Source organism: Camarhynchus parvulus, chromosome 21 (genome assembly GCF_901933205.1).
Source record: "Camarhynchus parvulus chromosome 21, STF_HiC, whole genome shotgun sequence".
In the NCBI taxonomy this organism is placed as follows: domain Eukaryota; kingdom Metazoa; phylum Chordata; class Aves; order Passeriformes; family Thraupidae; genus Camarhynchus; species Camarhynchus parvulus.
Genome location: NC_044591.1, coordinates 7,294 through 31,579, shown reverse-complemented (window position 1 = coordinate 31,579; position 24,286 = coordinate 7,294). Strand labels below are relative to the sequence as shown.

General features: G+C 48.6%; 2 protein-coding genes across 2 annotated transcripts in view; both read left to right on the top strand.

The window, feature by feature from the left end:
• Positions 1-895, top strand: part of CCDC30 (coiled-coil domain containing 30) — a 36,522-nt gene extending 35,627 nt beyond the window's left edge. The window contains exon 24 of the mRNA XM_030963845.1: positions 535-895. Coding sequence (XP_030819705.1) covers positions 535-757 — 223 coding nt within the window. The 3' untranslated portion in view covers positions 758-895. The remainder of the gene's footprint in view (positions 1-534) is intronic.
• Positions 896-15,918: 15,023 nt separating this feature from the next.
• Positions 15,919-20,306, top strand: LOC115912444 (guanylin-like). The gene is made up of 3 exons (XM_030964014.1): positions 15,919-16,030; positions 19,206-19,395; positions 20,242-20,306. Exons 1-3 carry the CDS (start codon positions 15,956-15,958, stop codon positions 20,304-20,306), a joined length of 330 nt encoding a protein of 109 aa, XP_030819874.1. The 5' UTR covers positions 15,919-15,955.
• Positions 20,307-24,286: the final 3,980 nt, after the last annotated feature.

The following is a 24,286-nucleotide window of genomic DNA, read 5'->3' as shown; positions in this document are numbered from 1 at the left end:
TGGGATTGAAACCAGTCAGCTGATGGGATGGAGAAGTCCAACTTTAGGGAAAATAGTATTAAAATGGTATTGTAATCAGTCAGCTGATGGGATGGACAAGTCCAATTTTCAGAATATTTTGGGAGCACTGTGGGATTTAGGAATCTTGGTGCTCAGGGGCTTTGGAGGAGTCTTTATACAAGAGATGATGAGACTTGGAGTCCTGGAATGGCCAGAGCTGTGTCCCACATCACTGTGGGATGCGTTCCTCCATTCCAATCCGTGCCAAACCAGATGGGGGCAAGGCAGGGGGACCATGCAGCTCTGGGGGTTTGGTCACAGCCCCTGCCATGGCTGTGTGGGGCACTGTTGGGCACTGTTGGGGTGGAGGATGGTGCAGCAGGTTCTGGGCTGGCTGAGGGTGTCCCTTCCTTGCCTGGAGGAGGAGCCTTGCTCCACGAGGAGAGCACCCACATCGTTCTGTGCTGCTCTGAGCTGATGGGTAAGGCTCACTCAGACCGCACAGAATGACAGAAAATGGAAATTTGTTTCCAGCTTCCCACCCCGAGATCTCCCAGAGCCCCTGGGCGCCCTGAAGGCCCCGCAGAGCACGAAGCCTGAGGGAGAGGCTGAGAGCCAGGATTCCTCCTTCTGCCTGTCCCCCTCGCAGCCTTCAGAGATCGGGTACCTGAACGTGGCCTCTCCTGGGGACAGCACGGCCCCCTCAGCCTCCCCTGTGCAGGAGCAGAGCCACAGCCTGGGCTCCCAGAGCTTCTGAGCTGGCAATGCTGGGGCAGCCTGGCCTCACCCGCAGGATCTGGGCTCCTGGGGCCGTGGCACAGCAGGGCCTGCAAAGAGAATTGCCAAATGGACTGAGCCCATGATTATTGCTGGGATATGTTCCAACTAAATGATTCCACAGTTTGCTTTTTGTTTTTTTTTTTTTTGTTTGTTTTTTTGTTTTTTTGTTTGTTTTTTTTTTTTAACTTGCCCAGCTGTAAATGTGTGTGTGATCCCAGATCCACTGGAGGCTGGAATTTGTAAATAAACTCTGTACAGTGCTAGAGGGGTGGGGTGAAGGGTGTCTTCCCTCAGCCCTAATCCCCTGACCAGTCCAAATCTATAAATTTTATAAATAAAACTTGCAGATTTTCCCTTTTACTCCATGCCCCCACACTGTCATTCCCCTTTTCCACACTTTCAGCATTCCCTTTGCTCTGTGCAGAGGTGAACAGGATCTCTGAGCACTGGGGAGGGGATGGGGACGTGTAGGGAAGGAAGATGGGAGGAAAGAGAAGCTCTGGGGGCAGGATGTGATGGGCAGAGGGGTCAGAAATGACACAGAGGGAGATGGGAGGGCAAAGGGAAATGGAGTAGGGGCAGAAGAGAGGAGGGATGTGAGCATCCAGGGAAGGGAAGGAGATACAATTGGAATAGATGATCTCTGAGGATGCTTGGGTGAGAATGAGAGGGATCAGGCCATGCAAAACAGGGAGTGGAGGCAGTCTGAGGATGCCAGGAGGGAGCAGCAGGATCAGAAGTGCAGACAGGTGGGAGCAGAGCGTGGCTGGGCATCTCCATGGGCCTTTCTGTGCTCCCTGGGCTCTCCCTGTGTGTTCAGGGAGCTCTGGACCCCTCAGTGTGCTCCCTCTGCACCCTTAGAGGGTGGCCCAGGCCCTGGTCTCCATTTTGGGGGTATCCCCACCCCTTGGTTTGTTCTGTGCCATGCCCAGCCCCCAGTGCTGCCTTTGGGTGCTCCCAACCCCTGGCTGCGCCTGTTTGGGCTCCCCAGAGCTCTCCAGGAGCCCTTTGGGGTGCACAGAACCTCTCCATGGGATTTGGGGTGTCCCTGGGCAGTGTGTGAGCAGTGCCTGGGGCAGTTGTGCATCCTCACCCCCCTGGCTGTGCCCGGGGCCAGCCCAGAGCCCCCCAGTGACCCCAGGGGAGGCATCAGGGACACTCCCATGGAGAGGCTGGGGGGTTTCATCCCTTGTGAGGGGGCAGCACCGGCTCAGCCACACTCAGGGAGAGGCAGAGCCAGGTCTTAGAAGGGGCACAGACCATCAGAGAGCCTGGGGGGAGCACAGACTCATTTCTGGGGGCCGGGCATGACCCCAGTGTTACATGGACAGTGTAAAACTGCCCCGACCCCAGGGAAGGTACCTGGCTGTTCCCCCCGAGCCTGAGCCTGTATAATTCCACTGGACTTTGCATTTTTGGAGCTTCCACCCCTGGTGGATCCAGACTGCCACCATCACTTTGACTGTGGACACTGAAATTGCAATAACCAAGTCTTGTCACTGCATCCATGGGTGGTGGGACCTTTCCTCTCCACTCTCTACTCTGATCCTTCCTTTTTTTTTTCTCTTTCTTTTCCTCATGTATTTTCTAAAGTGTTATTTTTATACTTTTATATTGGTGTGTTTCTAAAGGAAATAAGCAAAATGGCTACATAGGTGATTTCCATGGCAACCAAAGTGTTAAAATAAATGTGACATATATATATAAATATGTGTGTATGTATGTATGTGTGTAAACACCAATCATTCAGTGTCCTTTCATCCATTCCAAGGGATGTATTTACCCAAGAGCCTGGGTTATCCCACCTCAGAGGTGCCTTGGAACAGCTCCATCAGTTCTCCCTCACCCCACAGGAGCTCTGTGCCCACACAACAAGGTGGGCAATTTCCACAACCCTCCAGGGGCCCAAAACAACCACAGTGCTCGAGGTGGGACCTCCCCAGTGCTGGAGGCATAAACCAGGGGACAAAATGCAAAGTTCCAACTGTGGCAGGGGCCAAGGTGCAGGTGCAGAGCCAGAGGGAAGTCCTGGGGTTTGTGTTGATGGGGCATTGAGAGGAACGTGGGGCAGGGCCTTGTTCTTCTGCCTGATGCCCAACAACTCCCACCAAGGAATATTCTGGACACTGGAACCACAGAGAACAGGAGGTTTGGCCATGATCCTGCCCACAGCACTTTGCACAGTCGTGGTTGTTAGGGAAATTAATGCACAAACACCAGAGGTTTATGTCCAAAAAGGAGACAGAGGAGTCCTTTGACTTTATTCCAACAAAGGGAGAGGCCATGGGGCATTCCCCTGGGATCTCTGCAATTTTTGGAGGACACAGCCTCCTTTTTATCCCAATTTCCCAGCCACATTTCCCTTCTCTCTTTCCCCATTTCTGAGGTACTTGAGAGGTTCAGACTTCCCAGAATGCCTGATACCAAAGATTTCCCTCTAATATATAACCCTCCCTTTTAATTTTTAATTCTTACAGAATTTTGAGGCTTTTCTTCCCTATTGTTTCTTTCATCTTTCAATGTCTAATTTCAATTATCAGCAAACCTAAAGTTTATTTGTAAAAGCAAATATCTTTTCCCATTCATCAATCAGTGAAATCCTTCCTATTATTTCTTTTATCTCCCAGTGCTGGTTTGTAAAGACAAATCCACTGTTCCTCTCATGGTTAATAACGTATTGGTGATATTTTTCCCCGATGTCTGGGAGAAATGATGAGGAGGACTCCCATCTTATCAGAAGGCTAATTAATTACTTTATTATACTGTATTATTCTACACTATATTACACTATATTACATTACATCTAAACGGAATCTGCCAAGCACTCCACTGCACAGAATCTTGTGACCATCAGCTGACAGTCCCCACACACACCTGCATTCAATTGGTCAGTGGATCAAAACACTCACACCAGATTCCAATTATCAATTCCAATTCCCTTCAGGTAAACAATCTTCCACATGCATTCCACTTGCGAACAACACAGGAGCAGTAAATGAGATAAGAATTGTTTTCTCTTTCTCTGAGGTTCAGAGAATGTGAAACCCAGATTCTAAAAACCCCAAAAATCTATTTTTTCACCCCGTGATAAATTCACTGTCATTCTACTTAAACTGTCATGGCTTGCAGATCCTCATCTAAGGTTGGTAACTTGCTCCATGGGTCATAAGCAAACCCACAGGTGTTTTGGGCTCTGTGCCAGGGTCTCTGAGCCCCCTGGCAGGGGTCCTGGCAGTCCAGGACAGCCAGGGGGATGTTCTGAATTCCAACAAGGTGCCACGTTCTGCTCTGCCCTTGCCAAGACTCAGAACCTTTGTAATCTCTTGTTATGACTCTTGATATCCCTCATTTCCAGATAAATTGGATGCTCCTCCCTCCTCCCCAAAGCATGGACACCCCTTAGTGAAGATTTGTGCCTCCAGATGCATCAGAGAATTCCTGGAAACATTTGTCCTGTGCAGCTTTTGAGAGTCTGTAACCTGCTGCTCCAATGAGCTGCACTGTTGGTGAATTTCTGTTTGTGACAATTCCCCCTGGATGTGACCAGACCTGCTAAGTGGAGCTGGCTCCTATCAGGAACTCAGCCCTGCTGCTCCCAGCCCCTCTGATCCCTCAGGATGACCTTATTGCTCTCTACAACTCCCTGAAGGGAGCTTTAGGTTTTTTGGGGAGGTTCTTCTAGGGTTCTTTGGAGAGCTCTTTGGGTAGTTCCTCTAGGATCCTTTCAGTCCATTCCTGAAGGGCGGCTGCACACAGGTGGGGTTGGGCTCTTCCACCGGGCAGCACTGACAGAACCAGAGGACGCAGTCTCAAGCTACGTCAGGGAAGGTACAGGTTGGATATTAGGAAGAAAATTTTCACCAAAAGAACAATAAAGCACTGGAATGCTCTTCCCAGGGAGGTGGTAGGATCACCATCTCTGGGTGTGTTTAATAAAAGCCTGGACGTGGCACTTGGTGCTATAATCTGGTTGAGGTGTTAGGGCAGAGGTTGGACTCGATGATCTTGGAGGTCTCTTCCAACCTCATTAATCTGTGATTCTGTGATTCTGTGACTCTGTCATTCTGTTTGTTTTCTGCCAAGTTCCTAACTCACACAGCAGTTACCAGTGTAACAGGATCTGTGTAAATCATCCTAAATCCATTTCCATCCGATTTTCCAGCCACCTCAGCAGTGGCTGTGGGAGCCTCCTCGGAAAGGGCAGTGCCTGGGTGGGGGCAGCCCCTCAAAATGAGGGGTGCAGCCTCCTTCCCCTGTAGGGTGAAGCTGGGGCAGGGGGGTGTCTGTGTGGGGCTCTGCAGCCCCTTGATGACACATGTGAGGTCACAATGGGACATTCTGCCTCCATGGAACCAGAACACCCTGAGAGCCAGAGGCCAGCCCAGCTGTGGTGCCCCGCTGTCCCACCAGGCCTTCCATCCTAAGGCCATGGTGGGATGGAGAGGAAGAGAGAAAAAGGCCGGGCAGGAGGAACTGCAGCCATGACACAGCTTTTCTCTGGCTTCTTCCTTGCACTGTCTCCAGATCTGGTGTACTTCCACAAGGATGGTAAAGCCTGGCATCCTCCTGGGGTGGGAATGTGCTGGTGGCTCTGCCCAGGGAGAGGGTCCCTTTGGAGAAGGGGATCTGACATTGGGAAAGTGAAGGGATAGTGATGAACTTCATAACTTCAGCTGGGCTCTTTCTCTTCTTCTGACAGAAATCATTAAAGTTTGGGATTGTGTGTCTGAGTGCTGTCGCCAGGACCTGCTGCTGAAGAAGGTGGGGCTGGTTCCTCAGGGTCCTCCCTCAGACCATGGGGGTTTCCTGCTCCTTCCCCATCCTCTGGGGCCCTCACCAGCCTAGGGGACAGAAGTGTCCCAGACAGACCCTGCATTTTAGTCACAGACCCATTGTGAGCACAGGCAAGAAGTCAAGCGGTGCTTGAGTAGAAGAACATTGGATTTCCTATTTGGATTCTTCCCCAGGAGGGCTGGGAAGGAGGGACACCCCTTTTTCCAGCCCTCCTGGGCCTTCCTGCACTCCTTGGGCCTTCCCAGGCTCTGGGAGTTTCTCCCACATGTCTTTCTCCCTGGAGAGGAGGGAGTGAGGAACAATTTGGAGTGAAAGGCTCTTCTCCAAAGCTTTCCCGGGGCCTCCATCTCAGCCCTTGGAGCTGCAGGGATGGAAAGGCCACAGATCACCCTTTGCCCTCTGATTGCTTGCTTTTGCTTCCAGAGAGCTGAGCTGATGGGCCTGGGTATCATCCACATTATGAAAAAACCCATCTGGCATGGAGAAGGGGAAGGTTTCATGGCAGACACTCCGGAGTTTGAGCTGAACAAGCCCCTTCCCCTGGTGGGGAAGAATGTCCTCCATGGGCAAAGCCCGGTGCCTGGTAAGATGTGGTGGGATGGTGGGACCAGCCCTGTGGTCCCTTGGGACATGGATGGGTCCCTCCAGGGCTCTCTGGGTGCCCACGGTGTGCTGGCTGCTCCTGGAGGTGTTTGAGAATCTCCTGGTCTCGGGCTGTTGGTTGTTAATTGCTGCCCCGAGATGTGCAGGATGTCTCTGCTTTGGCCTGTGCAACTGAAGAACGAGTCTGGACTCTTCATTTTTTGGTCTTGAGGTTGTTTATTAAATCTTATCTGTAAAATTTTCTTTCTGCTCAGCAGGGCAGCCACAGGCACTCTTTGTGTTGTCCTTTTATACTACAAACTACGTATAACATATTTACACTTAATTCCCAATACCTATCACCTGTGTTAGACAGTGCACTTCTACTCTAAACCAATCCCAAAGTGCCAACATCACTGCAGAAAATGGAGAACAAGAAGAAGAAGGACTGGACACACCCAAGTTCCTCATTCTTGTCCCCATAACCCCCATACCAAAAATCCTAAAATCTACATTTTCACCCTGTGATCGTTTTGTTATTACACTATTCAAACCTCTGTGACTTTCAGGTCCTCATACAAAGCTGGCAACTTGCTCCAGGGGTCAAAATCAAATCCCCAGGTGTTCTGGGTTGTGTGCCAGGGTCTCCAAGCCCCACGATGGGGTCCTCTGTGACAGCGTTCACAAGGGTTTTCGGATTGGGGAAGAGATGAGGATCTGACTCCATGTTTCAGAAGGCTTGATTTATTATTTTATGATATATATGACATTAAAACTATACTAAAAGAATAGAAGAAAGGATTTCATCAGAAGGCTAGCTAAGAATAGAATAGAAAAGAATGATAACAAAGGTTTGTGGCTCGGCTCTCTGAGCCAGCTGGGCTGTGATTGGCCATTAATTAGAAACATCTAACATGGGCCAATCAAAGATCCACCTGTTGCATTCCATAGCAGCAGATAAGTAATGTTTACATGTTGTTCCTGAGACCTCTCAGCTTCTCAGGAGGAAAAATCCTAAGGAAAGGATTTTTCATAAAAGATGTCTGCAACAGTCCTTGGCAACTCTGGGCACCTGGAGGGATGCACTGTTCCGACATCCTGGCACTGAAGAGACTGATGATCCCCCAACCCTGATGATCTTCCACCTTGGGAAGGCAGGGAGCAGCATTCCTGCTGGCTCCTGAGAGGTTCTGTGGAGCTGGAGCGTGGTGGTTGAGCTGGCAGTGCAGGGGCTGGGGCTCATGGCACAAAAACAGGACATTTGCTGCTGGGTGAAGAGCCACTGTGGTGGGAGGGGGTTGGTGGGCTCTCAAGGGGCCACAGTGCTGGGGAAGATGACACAGGAAAGCCTTATAAATATGATTGTCTGGCAAAAGATTTTGAGAATATGGAAACTATAAGTGAGATTGAAATGAAAGCAAGCTTTGAGATCCCTCAGTTACTGAACAACTGGAAAACAATGGTGTGGCCAGCTGAATTGGATTAAAAAATACCCTCTGCTTGCAGGCAGGTCCAAGGGTCCAGCTTGGCAGAAGGGTCCAAAGAGGAGTTTTTAGGGTTTAAGATGTAACACAGTATGGTAATGTAATGATTCTTATAGGCTGTATGTAAATGCTCTAGGATTTGTATCTTGTACTAGATTGGTTAGTGATAATCAGAATATTCAGCACAGAGGATGATTTATTGTATTGTAATGGGAACTTCGTGCTCTTGCCTCTCTTAGCTCTTGCCCCTCTTACTCTCTTACCCCTTTTACTCTCTTATGCTTTTACTCTCTCACCCTCTCACCCTCTCATCCTCTCTCCCCCTCTCTTCTCTCAGTCCTGCTCTGAGCTGTGCTGGCAGCTCCCAGCAGGGCCCTGCACCCAGGCCCTTTGCAATAAACCCCAAGTTCCAGTCCTGGCTTCAGAGATCTCTCATCTCCATCCATCCCAACCGTGCTACCCCCGTCACTCTTACACCACAGAAGGGCTGAGCGAGTGACTCTGTGCTTTCTCCACAGGGCTCTCCAAGGCTGACGAGCTGGTCTGTGCTGAGGTGGCCCTGCGCCTGCACAAACCCAAAGCCACCATTGTGATGTGCATCAAGGCCACTCTGAGCATCTGTGAGTGGGCCCTGTCCAGTGGGAAGAACTTTGACTTTGTGTTCAAGGACATTGGGGTCCTGGTCTGCCGCGGGAAACACGTGGCCATGAGGTTCTTTGAAGGCCTGGTCAAGGAGGTGGCTCAGTTACAGGGCCTGGCAGAATGGCTGCTGCAGGTGAGTCTGGCTTGTGTTTCTTGGGCAGCTTTCCATGCTCCTGGTAGCTGAGCCTGCCATTCTGCTCCCAGGGAATTAGCCCTGGGTTTGGCTCCTCTGGAGATGCTGCTGGCGTGGCCTTGTTGTCCCAAAATGCTGAGGTGGTGGAGATGTTCATGGATTTGGGACAATGTAGGGGCACAGGGTGGTGGAGAGAGAGCTGGGGCTGGGGTTGGGAGTGGAAGAAGAGGGGTTTTGTGCCTTGTGAACAGCAGGTAAATCCCCTGTGGATCCTGCCATGTCTCTGTCCCTGTTGCAGTCACGAAATCTGAAGCTGTTGTCCATAGCCCAGCTGGAAAAGGACATTTCCCAGATCCCTCCTGGAGGTGTCTTTGTGCTGCCACAGTGAGTGCAATGGTTTCTGTACGTGGTGGGGGTGACAAACAGCAACGCCTTTTGGTCCTGGCTTCTCCCATGTGGGAGGAATCCTTGGATGTATTTAATTTTGGAGGTGGAATTGAAACTGTGCAAGGTCCATGGCCATTCTGGCTTCTTTGGGGAGTGTCCTCAGGTGGATTCCCTGGGAAGAGGGCCTGCTTTACCTTCCCAATTCAGTGGGAAACACCCTGGAGGCAGAGCTGGAGACCATGGAGCTCCACCAGCTCCTTCCTTGTCCTTTGAGAAACACTGAGAGCCAACAGGCCCCAGGTGCTGGGATGTTCTCAGTCACTGAGGGTTGGTTTTCTCTGGAAAGCCTCTCTGACAAGAGGGATCCCAGACCTGGCTGAGAGGAGCCCTGTGGAGGGAGACTCTCCTGCCCACGCTCCAGTGTTATGTTTCCTTTGGAAAGCTGGTAACCTGGAACAGCTTCTTCCCAAAGGCTGCCATGGACTCTGCTGCCTTATTCCAGCTGGTGTCACCCCTCCTTTGCAGCTTTGTGCAGGCAGATGGGAAGGCCCAGCCACATCCTCTAAGTGCTTTCCTACAAGATGCTGTCACAACGAGCAAAACCAGGACCAAGCACCAAAAAACACCAGGTACGTCCCCTCCTAGGACCTGACATCCTCCATGCCCAAGGGAATCCTCCCTCCTGCCAGAAAATTGTCCCAGCAGGTCCCTGTTCCTCTGGATGGGGACCCAAGGAAGCAGTGGGACAGGACCATGGAGCCCTCAGGGAAGGGGATGGGCTGGGGCGGGAGGGCTGGGAGATCCCTCATGCCCAAAGCACTCTGGAGATGCTGCTGAGAGCAGCTCCCTCTTTTTCTTCTTCAGGGAACCTTCCCAACCACCTCCTTCTTCGTCCTCGCCGTCCTACAAGTCAGATATGTGATGTGAAAGGGACGGGAAGAGAAAAGAAGAAGGCTGATGGAGGAGTGCAGAGAGGGAGGTGAGACCTGGGAGAGCTGGCTTTGGGGAATTCCATGCTCCTGTTGCTGATTCCCCAGCTTTTTGGGCTTCAGGCTGGGCCCTCCCAGGGGGCTCCACTGTCAGGGGAGACCCTCCTGGAGCAGTTCTGTGTCAGGAAAGAGAGACCCACTGGATTCCTTCAGTCTTCAGGTTCTTGTTATCTTATCTAGAGTTTTGCACGCTGTCCACTCCAGGCTCAGCACACTGGAAAACACCACAAAAATGCCCAACAATCTTTTGTTGCAAGGTCTTTTAAAACTAAATTGTCCAATTAAGAGCTGACACCTGGATTATTTTCCCTTTTAACCCAATAACTGATCCCACAGAGCTGCAATTCAGACTTTTCTGCCCAATTACAAAATGCCACCCAAACCCATGGAGAAGGAGGAAGAAAAAGCACGAAGAAGAAACCCAGGACAACGCCCTGTGCCCTCCTTCTTGCTTCCATCCACAACACACTAAAAACCCCAAAACCTCAATTTCTCACCAAGCGATGCACCTACACTGCTCTCTACAATCTATTTCACACCCTAGTGGATTCCAGTCTATTCTGGAGTTTAGAAAACTTTATCCATGAGTGAGGGTCAGAGTCAGTGCTGCCCTGGGGGTCAGGGCACCCCAGAGCAGACACAGAAATATTCCTGTGCTCTGGGTTTCCACACTCCTGGACAGGTGTGAGGAGCTGTCACCTTTGGCCATGCTGCTTGTACTTGTGGAGAGCAGATCTGGGCACATGCCCAAGGCCTTGGCCCTTCCCATGGCATGGGAAGTGGGCAGCAACGTTTTGAAGAGGTTTTGGAGACAAAACGCTTGTGTGGTGTCTTTGCAGTTTGCTGCTTCCAACTGAGAAATCTCTGAAGAAGGGCAGAGCCACCAGGGAGATGGAAGAGCCCAAAGCTGGGCTGGCAGCTCCCCCCAGGCAGAGAAAAGGTGCCCAGGTATGTTAGGTGGATGGAGGATCGTGTCCTGCCTCACTGCAGGGAGGCTGTTGAGAGGATCCCTTTGGATCTGCCCATTCTGGGATGTCTTTTGGGCCCTGCATTCAGTCCTGGGCACAACTTCATCCTTCTGTACCGTGTAGCCAGGAATCTTTCTCTAGGGTGTCCAAATTTCTTCAGGTCACTGCCAGGAACTCTGAGGGAGAGAGGAGGGATCCAAACTGTCCCTTGGGCCATGGGCTGCAGGATGGGGCTCTTATTGTTGCCAAAATGCCTGATCTGCCTTCCCTTTGCTCCATGTAGCAGCTTCCAGCCCTGGCAGAGCAGAGGAGTCTGAAGAAGGCTGCTGCATCCTCTCCTGGAGGATTTGAAAGGCTGAGGAAGGAGAGAGTGGCTGCTGTGGCAGGAGTGGCTGCTGCTCTGTCCCCAGAAGGGACCAAGGAGGAGAAGGCACTGTCCCCTCGCAGGAGAACGCCACAGCCAAGGTGGGAGTGTGGCAGGGGGCACTGAGCAGGTGGGAGGTGTCACTCTTGTGCCGAGGTTGGGGCAGGAACAGGTGAGAGGCAGGACGGTAGAAAAGGCAAAGAAGGCTTTATTCAAAAGAACCACGAGGTTTTTATAGAGTGGTGCGATAGATTCTGTTCTATTGGCTAACTAACAGAAACATCTTTCTCACACACTGTCCTTGAGAAGAACAGAAAAATAAAGTGTGGGAATCTACAAAATCAGAGGGTTTTGGGAAAGCTGCAAAAGGCAGGCTTCAGATACAGTAGAACTGTGATTAGAGCTAAGCAGCAGCCATGAGATAGGTCAGCAGAAAATTTATTTAAAAAGTAGAAAAGCAAGGACAAATAGAACAATGATCTGTGTATTAACGCTTGTCTAGAATAACTCTCTAAGCTACAGAAAAGTTTATCTAGCAAGATATTAGGAAGGTTGAAGCTTAATAATGAAGCTCTGTGCATTGTGCTTTAAGGCTTACAAGCAGGTATTGTATTAGAAATAAGCAAGCATTGTTTAACCAAAGGTACCTGTGCTTATAGTGGTTGGATAGAACTACTGCCCTGAGCTCTGGGCTGGACATGGTCCTGGGCATGCCCTGGGGCAGCCCCTGACCCTGGTGTCCATGCTGAAGGGGGTGGTGGGGCCCAAGGGACACAGGAGCAGCAGGGGCTGGGGCAGGCAGGATTCCAGCCAGGGACTGAGAGGGGGATCTGTCCCTGCCTTGCAGGACCCCACGAGCCAAGCAGGTCCTGCTCAATCTGCAGCCCTACAAAGTGTCCAGGGAGCAGTGCATGAAGGCCCTGCAGATGAACCAGCTACGGAAATGGTCCCACGACGAATCCCTGGGTGAGCAGGGGGTGCATCCCCCCTCCAGGCAATGGGGGCATCTTCCTGTGCACCACATCCCTCCCCTGCCTGCCAGCAGCCCCTGGGCAGCACTGTCTGTGCCACCAGCTGGGTGTGGGGTCCTGGAGCTGTCCCAGCCCCAGGTGACAGCCTGAGGCACGTGGGGACACAGGGGGGTTCCTCTGCTCTTGGGCTGGTGGGGCTGGGTTGCAGGGCAGGGGTGTTTGGGAGGCTACGGAGACTCCAGGAGCAGACCTGGTGAGCAGAAGGTCTCTGTCGTCCTCCTCCCTGTACCTCCTGAATCCTGAACAGGTTCTGGATCTAACCTGAGCTTGGTGAAGAAGCTGAGTGTCCATGGAGAGACAGCAGCAGGACTGTGACATGGGGACAGCCACACAGAAAAAGGAAAAAGGAATAAAGACCTAGAAAGACCACTCTTGTCTTTCTTCTACCCCAAGTCTTGCTACCAAGCCCTTCATTCCCAGCCTGAATTGAGACTGGGGGTTTTCCCAACTTGTCGGGGAAGATGAAACAGGAAAGCCTTATAAATATGATTGCTTGGCAAAAGATTTTGAGAATATGGAAACTATAAGCAAGATTGAAATGAAAGCAAGCTTTGAGATCCCTCAGTTACTGAACAACTGGAAAACAATGGTGTGGCCAGCTGAATTGGATTAAACAACACCCTCTGCTTGCAGGCAGGCCCAGGGGTCAGAGCAGACCCTGCCAGCTTGGCAGAAGGGGCCCAAAGAGGAGTTTTTAGGGTTTGAAATGTAACACAGGATGGTAATGTAATGATTCTTATAGGCTGTATGTAAATGCTGTAGGATTTGTATCTTGTACTAGATTGGTTAGTGAGAATCAGAATATTCAGCACAGAAGATTTATGGTATTATAATGGGAACCTCGCTCTTTTTACTCTTCCTCGCTCTCTCACCCTCTTTACCACACTCTTGCCTTCTCTCTCTTTACCTCTCTCTTTACTTCTCTGAGCCCTGCTCTGAGCTGTGGCTGGCAGCTCCCAGCAGGGCCCTGCACCCAGGCCCTTTGCAACAAACCACAAGTTCCATGATCTGGCTGCAGAGATCTCTGCTCTCCGTCCCTCCCCTCCATCCTATCCCCCATCACTCCCACAGCATCTCACGTGTAGGACCTCATGAGACTCCCAAGGACCCACTTCTCCAGCGTGGCCAGGTCCTCCAGGATGGCCCCATCCTCTGGATGTGTCACCTACTCAGTTTCCTGTCACCTGCCAGCAGGCTAAAGGTGTTCTCCTCCTCCCTGTGTCCCTGCTGAGGTACCAAGGAGCACTGTCCAGGGCAGTGTGTGTACCCTGGGGTACACCACACCTCCCTGGACACAGAAACAGTGACTACAGCTCTGTCTGCCTCTGTTGGCTCAGTGCTCTTGTGACACCTCTCCAAAATTGCCTCTTTGGGTTCTCTCCAAGGCTGGATTTAATAATTTTTTTTATTTTCAATCCTAACAATTCTCTGGTTCCCTCAATGCCTCCTTAATCTGTTTAGTTTCCGCCAGGCTGTACTCAGGACTTAACAGGTTGAGGATAAAGCAGGTTTTGGAGAAGAAAATGGGTGTAAAAATTCCCAAGCATGTGGGAAATGAAATGTTCTCAGAGGAGATTTTTGCTCTGCCCTTTGCTGTTCCACCCTTGACCCATATTAAAGTAATTAAGGGCAGAGGCCTGAGCTGCTGTGGGCTTGCAAATGCTGCTGGCTGCTGGCCAGGGCAGCAGAAAAATCATTACAGGAAAGGAAACAGGCTTGTTTTGTTGGAATAAAGATCATTGTTTTGTTGGAATAAAGATCATTCCAGTTCAAATTTTGTGTGTGTAGGCTGGTGGAGAGGAGAGAGGCAAAGTCTTTCAGCTGTCACTCTGCATTGTCAGCTCAGCTTCAACTCTACAGTGATTTTTGGGTTACACTGAATCAGGAAAGTCCCACTCCCTCCCTCTGAGCCCCCTGACTGGGGACCTGGCTGCTTTGGATTCTGGAGTTTTGCACAAAGCAGAAAGATGATTTTCACTGTAACTTGAACAGTAATTTGGGTTACAGCAAGAACTGGACCCTTTGGGGCATAAAACACTGCAGAGGTTTGAGGAAGGTGCTCAGTGGGTGACTGTTGCCCTCTCCTGTTCTGCTGGGATCAGGAACATTGTTCCCCTGGTGTCTGCATTAATCCAAACCCACACAATTCCAGAAATCATTTACAGACTTGAGGACCTGAGCCTGATGTCAGAACTGAGCCGAGGCACGTTGGTCCTCCTCCATCCCTGTGACATCTGTGTGTATTTCCACATGGAAGTCACAGAGAAATGGATTTTATTCCTGGCAGCCTTTGCCCTAAATGACATCCCTGCACCTTTTAACACATGGGTTTTAATTAGGGGCTGCAAAGAGCGCAGAGGACATTTCATAGCTGGGCATGTGCAGGCACAGCCTGGGGTTTTCTGCCCTGGTCCTCAGCTCTCTCCAAAGCCCTGACAGGAGTGGGATCGCAAAGGACAGGACCAGGGGAAATGGGGAAATGGCCTTAATGTATTTGGGTTCCCCCCAGACAAAGGAAGGAATGATGAATCTGACTTCATGAATGTTCTCAGAAGGCTAATTTATTATTTTATGATACTATATTATATAAAAGAATACTAAACTATACTAAAGAATATAGAAAGGATACTTACAGAAGGCTAAAGAGATAATAATGAAAACTCGTGACTCTTTTCAGAGTCTTGACACAGCTTGGCTTTAATTGGCCATTGGGTCCAAACAATTCACAGCAGAATCCAATGAAACAATCACCTGTGGGTAAACAATCTCTAAATACATTCCAAAGCAGCAAAACACGGGAGAAGCAAATCAGATAATTATTGTTTTCCTTTTTCTCTGAAGCTTCTCAGCTTCTCAGGAGAAAAATCCTAAGCAAAGGGATTTTTCCAGAAATTGTGAATGCCACATGGCCTCAGGTTGTGCCAGGGGAGCTTTAGGTTGGGTGTTGGGAAAATCTCTCTGTGGAAAGGGTGGGCAGGCACTGAAAGGGGCTGCCCAGGCCAGTGGTGAAGTCACCATGCCTGGAAATGTTCAAAAAACGTGTGGATGTGGCATTTGGGGACAAGGTTTGTGGTGAACAACCTACCACCAGATCCTGGGTTGATGGTTGGACTCAGCAATCTTAGAGGGCTTCACAGAATCAGAAAGTTGTTTGGGTTGGAAAATCCCCTTAAGATTATTAAATCCAACTGTTCCTCTAGCACAGAGAGATCAGCCTTGTCCCCTGGTGTCACATCCACATCAACAATCTTAGAGGCCTTCTCTGACTTTAACAATTCCCTGATTCTGTGATTACACTCCCGGTTCCTGGGACTCCCAGAATAACCAACTGACTGGAACAAGTTTTTTCTATCTTCTTCCAAACTTCTTTTTTTTTACTCCCAGTTCTGCAGAAAGTGGCCAGAATTCTGGGGACTCTCAGGTGTTGCCTGAGCTCAGTCCCCACCATTTATCTATTTATTGCAGTTGGGAATGTTTTGCCTGCCGGTGTCACGGCCCGTGCATCAAAGTGGGAGCGACTCATAAACGCCAGGATGTGCTTGGGTGTGACTGCCCAGCTGTACCTCTGGGCAGATAACTGAGATTTCCCCTCAGGGTTTATGATATGGCAATAGAAAGTCTGGATTAATGGATTACCAGCATCAAGCTGTAGGAAGTCTTTATAAAGCTCTGACTGCTGGGCAGTCTCAGAGCTCAGGGGAAGAGGGAAAGTCTGAGAGACACAAAAAAGGCCAAAGAAAGGCCAAAGGCAGAGGAAATAAAATCTGTCCAGTTGAGGAGAGGCTTGGCTTTGCAGGCACCATGAAAAGCTTTCTTTCCTGGGCAGTCCTGGCAGTCCTTGTCCTGGTGCACACCTCCCAGGCAGTCTATGTTCAGGTGAGTTTTTTCTCTTTCATTTGCTGTTATTACAAATTCAACAAAATGCTGATATTTTTTTAACTTCTGGTTGCAACGGGGATCTTGAACTGAATTAATAGACCTGAATTTTTGCTTTGCTCTGCCTTGATTTCCACCTGTATCTCCCCATGCTCTGGGTTTTCCTTCTGTAAAACACGTCAGGTATCACTAAATGCTGCTGCTGTTTGTTTACCTCCTCCAGCCACATCTCTGCTCTGAAATCCCTTAGGGACTGAGGTGTTTCATGCCCAGAATTTTCTCCTAGACCTAAAGCCACGTGCAGTGAAGGTGCTGACTTTAGAGGGTGATGCAAACAAGGTGTGAACAAAGGAGAAATTGTCTTGTGTTACCTGGTTCTGGGCAGGAGGTTCTTTGTGGAAATGATCCGTGAGTTCGTGGGATGGAGCCTGTAATAAAAGAGCAAAGAGGAACTTGGCTGGATCCAATTAAATATTAATAGGCAGAAAAGTGATTAAAGGAACCTCTGTGAAATTTTCCAAGTACACAGCACCCATGGCTGATACTCCATGTCCTGGTTTGAGAAGGAAGTGAGTTTTTTTGGGGAGTTTTTGGAGTGTCAAACCATGACACTCCACACAATGTGGAAGGGGTTAGGAAGGTACCTCAGGGCCCTGGCTTGTTGTTGGGAAAGCTTTGGATCTCTCTGCACTCCTCCTGAGAGGAGATTTCAGTCTGATTGCAATGTAAACACCTTCCTCTGGGGACCAGGAAAACTAATAAAAACTAACACTTGTTAAACAATTATTGACTCTCTTTATGTGTGAGCAGCAGGTGTCCAGGGATAAGGTATCTTTGTGTCTTGGACTATCCCTTTTTTTTTGTCCTTTGGATGACAGAGATAGCCAGAGGTAGCAGGTTTAAGCTATTCCTGTCTCTCAAACCATTCTTCAACCTCTACAGTCTCCAGAGGAGCAAACAGCTTCCTACCCAGTGAAAAACATCCCCATTTTATACTTGTAGCCATAAAAAAAAATATTAATAAATGAGAATGGCTTCTTCTAGGTTATGTAAAAGAGTAGGGAGTGCATCTCTGGAGTTTGAGCTGGAATTCTCCTCTCATTAATCATTAAATCTATGTTTTCCCCATTGTACATGCAGTGAACTCTGAGTCTTGCACTCCTTTCACCTGAAGTCTTTGAGGTCTGGCTGATTCTTTGATTATTCACTGCACAAAGTTGGCTTGCACTCTTCTTTCTGAAATTGTTCCTGACACTTCCCTTCCTTGTCCCAGAGTATGTCAAATTTAGCTCTCTCTAAGACATCTTTCTTACTTGAGGTGGTTTTGTCTCTATTTTGCTGTTCCTTTGTTCTTTTTTGTTCCCAGGACCTGCAGATATCAGGGTTTCTTCCTGGTTTCTCTGAAATTGTGCCTGTGGAAATTCACCCTTTTTTAATTCTGTAGGTTTTGCTTCTCAATTGTGTGACCACAGCTGAATCTAGAGCTGCCTTTATAGGAGAAGTGAATTTTTCATAGGCAGCCAGGGCTGATCACAGAATCAGGGAGTTGTTTAGGTTGGAAAATCCCTTTGAGATTATAAAATCCAACTGTTCCTCCAGCACAGAGAGATCCACCTTGTCCCCTGTCACATCCACGTGTTTTTGGAGCACTTCCAGGGATGGTGACTCCACCACTCCCAGGGGCTGCTGATGCCAGTGCCTGATTAACTTTTATAGACCATTAAGGTCAGAGAAGATCTCTAAGATCCTTGAGGTCAACTGATAAATTAACCTGAGCAAGATCATAAACTGATTGCAAGAGAAGAGATTTTGACGTAGTAAATACGTATCCAAAGTTTATCTGATTGGGTTTTCTAAACTTTGAACACCAAAATAATGTGATGCTGTAAAAAACCCTCCAAAACCCCGGCCAGAATCAAATCCCCTCCCCACTCATCTCACACCATTCCCCACTGGACTCATGGGGATGTGAAACAAATGCTAATATTGGTCTTGTGCTGTGTCAGAGTCACTGCATTTTATTTCTTTGGATGAGGAGCTGTTAACTGACTCCAGAATCCCAGGATGGTTTGGGTTGGAAGGGACATTAAAGTTCATCTCATTCCAAACCCTGCCATGGGGTTGGCACCTCCTACATCACCTTAGACTACATGTTGGCCATGAAGCCACGTTAAAACAGCGGATATAAATCAGTTTGAAAATGCTTATTTGTTTTCTAGGCCAAACTCTGATTATCTGCAGATGGGTATAGACTTTGTGCACTTGGTTAAACAGCTGCAACTTAAATTTATCACCTCAAAAAGGGGAAATCTCTTGAAACTGAGGGAATGGACCCTTAACTGATGAAAAGGGAGAAGCAACTGAAAGATAGAGTAATATTTCTCAGAGTCCTGTCCCAGCTTCCTTAAGTTTCTGGTGTGAACTTTGAGTCAGAAGTGTTATATTTATGCTTCCAAAAACTTGTTTTTCACAGATTGTGTGAGCAAGTTTTAAATGGGCACAGGGGGGGATTGCAGGGCCAGGAACTGGAGTCAGTGATCCCTGTGGGTCCCTTCCAACACAAGAGGTTCTGTGATTCTAAATTAATGGAAGCTTTCCAAAATGTCTTGGGGTGAAGGGTTTAAGCCCCCAGCAATGTGTGGTGTGAAAGAAGAGCTGCTTTTGTGTGGTCACACCCTGGCAGGTCACAGCCAACACTTGACAATTCCACTGCTGTGTTAGGAGAGACAGTGAACCAAATAAATGCCCATTTATCCCCATTCCAGCCATGATTTTGCAGATCTCTGCCTCATATCCCTGGAAGTGCTGGATGGAGCTGGCAGCAGCCTGGGATAGTGGAAGTGTCCCTGCCCATGGCAGGGGGGGAACGAGAAGAGCTTTAAGGTCCCTTCCAACCCAACCCATTCCAGGGTTCTGTGATATTTCCCAGTTCTCTCTTTTGAGGCTGAAGATTCCCAGCCTGGATCTTCCTATCCCAGATTTTATGGGTCTGTCTCATGGGGATGAGCCAGGACTGAATTCTCCCTCTGTCCACTGCCTTCTCTCAGGTTTTATCTTGGCTTTCTTTCAACACCATCTTTTCCCTCTGCTGTATTTTTTGGGAGAAATGGTTGAAATGGAATGGATTTGCGAAAGGCCTGGGTTCCTGACACTTCTTTTTTCTGGTTCTTCACAGGATGGAGACTTCAAATTCCCCCTGGAGTCTGTGAAGAAGCTGAAGGAGCTCATGGAGGGCAACAGACACATCAACCCTCGCATGATGGTGCCCGTGGGCAGCTACTCCCCATGCCAGGAGAAACACCTCCCTGAGGAGTTCAGGCCTGTGTGCAAGAGGGAAGATGCACCCATGATTTTCAGGAGGCTGAGTATGTCATTCATATTTCGTGGTTCTCGTTTTTACCACGATTTTTAACCTTAAACATTCCAACAGCAGGAGGCAAAGCCACGGAATTGCTTCTGTGTCACTTCTAGGGCAGCTGGGAGGGTTTGTGCTGCCTTTGTGCTGCCCTTGCTCCTGCAAAGGTTCCATGAACCACCCAAGGAAAATTCCTGCAGTGCTGAGCTGGGCTGTTCCCTGGGCACATCCCACCTCTGTGACCAGGGAAAAGTTCATCCAAAGCAGAATAATGGAATCACTGAATAGTTTGGTTTGGGGGGACCTTAAAGTTCATCCCATTCCACCCCTGCCGTGGCAGGGACACCTTCCACTGTCCCAGGCTGCTCCAAGCCCTGTCCAGCCTGGCCTTGGGCACTGCCAGGGATCCAGGGGCAGCCAGAGCTGCTCTGGGCACCCCGTGCCAGGGCCTGCCCACCCTCACAGGGAGGATTTTCCTCCCAATATCTCATCTAAATCTACCCTTCTTTAGCTTATTCCTCCTTGTCCAAAGTCCCTCTGCCGTGGGCTGCTGCTGCTGCAGTGTTTGCTTTTCTAAGTTATTTTATTGCAGTTATCTACTGTCCAGTACAAGGGACACTTTAGGATAAAATGCTGCCATATCCTGTTGTCCTCTTGCTTCCCATGGATTCCCAATGAATTCAGGTTTGATTTCCTCCCTTCAGTCAGATTTTAGCACGAGCTAATTTTCCTCAGAGCAGTTCTACCTACAAGGACCTTCCAAGTGATAAAGCAGGAATGCAGAGGAGTCTCCAGGTGCTTTGGCAGGTGGCTCTGCCCTCCTGGCATCCAACTGAATCCCCTTTCTCCTGGACAGGCCTGGCTGCTGAGGACGACCTGTGTGAGATCTGTGCCAATGCTGCCTGTGCTGGCTGCTTCTGAGAAGGTGGAAAAACCCACAAAAGACATGTCCAGCTGGGAAGTTTGTGCTTTCTGTGAAGATCATGTACTTTCACCAATCAATATTCCTGGGCTTCATCTCCCACTGCAGCCAAACGGCGGCTGCCAGCTCGTGGGGGCACCCCTGCAGTCCTGCAGCACCTGGATCAGAGCAGATCTGCCAGCAAGGAGGCTGGGACTCCTCTGAGGGCTTCCAGTGCTGCAGGAGTTGGGTGACACTGGAATGGAAATGCCCTGGGTTTCATTTCCCACTGTTTTGCCTGAATTTGAACAAACTGTGAAACTCAGCATCCCCTGCAGCCTTTTTGATGGCTAACTTTTAATGTCCAATAAGTACTGTCTAATCATTAATATCTGCCTGTGATTTGGCCTCCCATACACACAACACCACTGGGTTATTCCCTTTCCCAGTCCATCCTTCCCAGTGGGTTGGATCCCTTTCCCTCCCACCTGTCTGCAGGTGACACCTCTGAGTTCGTAGCAGAACTGCAACAAATAACTCGAGCTGAATTCCTGGCATTCAGGAATATTCTGGCAGCCAGAAATCTGCCTGTTCCTTGTACTGATTGTTGTTGATTTGGGGAATGGGTGTAGAGGAGCACAGGAACACTTCTTCACTGGCTGGATATCAAAGCTCTTTAAACTCTCTTTGAGAGAATGGAATTCTGAAGTGCAGTGCTATAATCACAGTGAAATGAAAGCATTGCCTGTTTTATTTATTGGTGGCAAGATTGTAAAGAAATTATCTGTCCATGTTTATATGGTGTACAGGCAATAAAAAACTAGTAATAATTTGGATTTTTGTTTGTTTATTTGTTTGTTTTGTTTTGATTGTTATTGCTGGCTTTGAGGTGGATTTTGTTTTAGGATACTCTTCTTGCCTCCTTGCTTTTTCCCCATATAAGGCATTTCATGTCTGTGCCTTCCCAGAATAAAATATATCTTTTAACAATGTCCTGAACTCCAAACTGTCACTGTCATATTTTCTGAAAAATCCCTTCACCACAATTTCTTCTTCTGGGAAGCTGAGAAGCCTCAGAGAAAAATGAAAACAATAATTATCTGATTTGCTTCTCCTGTGTTTTTCTGCTTTGGAATGTGGTTGGAGATTGTTTATCCAACAGGTGGTTGTTTGATTGGTTTCATGTGAATTGTTTTGACTTAATGACCAATCACAGTCCAGCTGTGTCGGGACTCTGGAAGCAATCACGAGTTTTTAATTAGTATCTTGTTAAGCCTTCTGTAAGAGCCTTTCTCTATTTTTTAGTATAGTTTTAGTATAGCTATAATATAATAATATAATATAATAATAAATTAGCCTTCTAAGAACATGGAGTCAGATTCTCAATTCCTCCTTTGTCCTGGGGACCCCGAAAATACCACATAAAACCAATTTTGTAGTCACAGGATCACAGAACTATTTGGGTTGCAGAAGCCCTCCAGAATCATTGAGTCCAACCTGAGCCTGATCCCTCTCTTGTCCCCAGCCCAGAGCACTGAGTGCCATCCCCAGTCCTTCCTTGGACACCTCCAGGGATGGGGATCCACCACTGCCCTGGGCAGCCCCTTCCTATTCCTGACCACACTTTCCATGAGGAAATTTCTCTTGATGTCCAACTGTGAAACCCAGGGCACCACAGGGAATATTTCTCTGTCTGCTCTGGGGTGCCCTGACCCCCAGGGCAGCACTGACTCTGACCCTCATCCATGGAGAAAGTTTCCCAGACTGCAAGATAGACCAGAATCCACAAAAGTGTGAAATAGATTCTAGAGAGCAGTGTGGGTGGATCACTTGGTGAGAAATTGAGGTTTTGGGATTTTTAGTGTGTTGTGGATGGCAGTAAGATGGAGGGCACAGGGTGTTGTCCTGGGTTTCTTCTTCAGGCTTCTTCTTCCTCCTTCTCCATGGGTTTGGGTGGCATTTTGTAATTGGGCAGAGAAGTCTGCATTGCAGTTCTGTGGGATCAGTTATTGGGTTAAAAGGGAAAATAATCCAGGTGTCAGCTCTTAATTGGACAGTTTAGTCTTAAAAGCTCTTGTACCAAGAGATTGTTGGCCATTTTGTGCCTTCTAATGAAAAGCTGCCCAACTCACAGCAGTGAGACTGTTTTACTGATAAGAGATAATAAACACCTGAGTGTGAACATGAACTACTGTCTCAGTGCCTTCAATCCAGACCCAGAGAAACCCACAACTGGTACCACCACACCCAACCTCACCCTTCCCTCTGTCCCTACTCCCTGAAGCAGAGCCTCTCCCCCCCGTCTGTCCCCTCCTGTCAGGAGCTGTGCAGAGCCACAAGGCCCCCCCTGATCCCCTTTTCTCCAGGCTGACCCCCTCCCAGTTCTGTCATGGTATTAGAGATTTTACATTTTCCCCTCCTATTTGTAACTGTTTAAATATTTTCTCCATTTTTATATATGGAGCCCTCAACTCAGCAAGTTCCAGCAAGACTCTCAGTGCACCAAATCTGCATCCTTAGCCCTGGAATTTGGAGCCTAAAATCCAGAATTGATTATAGAAAATTATCATGGGGTGCATAAATTCTTACTTTATTTGACAGGAAAACTGTGAGGGTGTAGAAGGGGATTCCTTACATTCACTATTTTGACAACCTCAGGACAAAATTTTGCATCCAGAGCAAATTCCTAAGTTAGAATCCCTCACTAAGGCTCTTCCTGCTGCCTTGAAGTCAGGAAATGGGATTTCCTGACCCAAACACTGCAGGGGCTTCTTTTAAACCTGAAGTTATTTCTCCAAATAGAGAAAGGACTTCCTATTTTCCTTTAAAACTGATGTAACAAATCCTCAGGTCCCAGCACAGCAGCTTGGACCAGCTCCTGCAGGGAAGGGGGTTCTGGATTTTTGCAAGAGAGATTTGTTGGAAACAGGCCTCAGGTGGGGCAGGAGGGCTGCACTGGAGACCTTCCCACAAATCTTCTGCCCCAGGGACACCCCAGACTTGTTTAGCCTGGTGTGTAGAGCAGGAAAAAGCGGCATAAATGAGGGCACAAAACCTTCATTTTGTCCCTGCTGGCTGAGATTTGTGATTTCCAGGGGGTGGTTTGACAGCAGGAGGTTGTGTCCCTGGGGAAGAAAGGGTGGGGGGCACACATGAAAATAAACAAACAGAATGGCCTGGGTTGGATAAAATAATAATATGATATTAAAAATATAATTAAATTTAATAAATTTAAATTTAATTATATTTTAATATAAAAAATTAATAAAAATAATCTGGAAAGGATGGCAAATAAAGGAAGCCACGAGCCAGGAGTGGAGATCTAATTTTACTCTCCAGAACCCAAACACTGAGGGCTGTTTGCAGCTCTCTCTGGGAATGACAGCAGGGATTTCACCAGGCGGGTTTCCAGCTCAGCCTGAGGGAATCACAGAATCAGGGAATTGTTAAGGCTGGAAAAGCCCTCTGGGATCATGGAATGCAGCCATTCACCCAGCACTGCCAGGGCCACCACCAGCCACCCCTGCAGGTTTCATCCTGTGCAGGAGCAGGAGAAACTGCTCATGTTAATCATGGATACAGAACTGCATGTCCAGCAGGAGATGTCCCTGCCAGGGGCTGGAACAGAATGATCTTTGGGGTCCCTTCCAACCCAAACCATTCTGTGTAGGGGGGCACAGTAGAATGTAATCTTACCCCTCCGTGAGCTGCAGCTGGGATCAATTACTAGAGATTAAGAACACCTGTAGTTAATAAGAACAAGTGCCATAAAAGGGTGTAGCAAGAGGAGGACTCAGATGGCTGCTGCAAGGATCAAGAGGAGTCCCTGCTCAGAGGAGCTGCCCAAAAGGAGCATTAAGAAGGTATGAAATTCAGAAGCTATGGGATCCTTGCAGCATAATGATAGTAGAACTGTTGCCATGTACTGTTCTAATATATAAGGTAACAATTCTGTGGTTTTGTGATTCTTCAACACCTCAGTTCCTGAAAAATGAGCTAC

Bases quoted from the DNA above. Each gene is read 5' to 3' on its own strand.
- LOC115912444 (XM_030964014.1), top strand. From the start codon at position 15,956: ATGAAAAGCTTTCTTTCCTGGGCAGTCCTGGCAGTCCTTGTCCTGGTG. The intron at 16,031-19,205 runs GTGAGTTTTTTC...GGTTCTTCACAG, and splicing joins CCCAGGCAGTCTATGTTCAG to GATGGAGACTTCAAATTCCC. The intron at 19,396-20,241 runs GTATGTCATTCA...TCTCCTGGACAG, and splicing joins CATGATTTTCAGGAGGCTGA to GCCTGGCTGCTGAGGACGAC.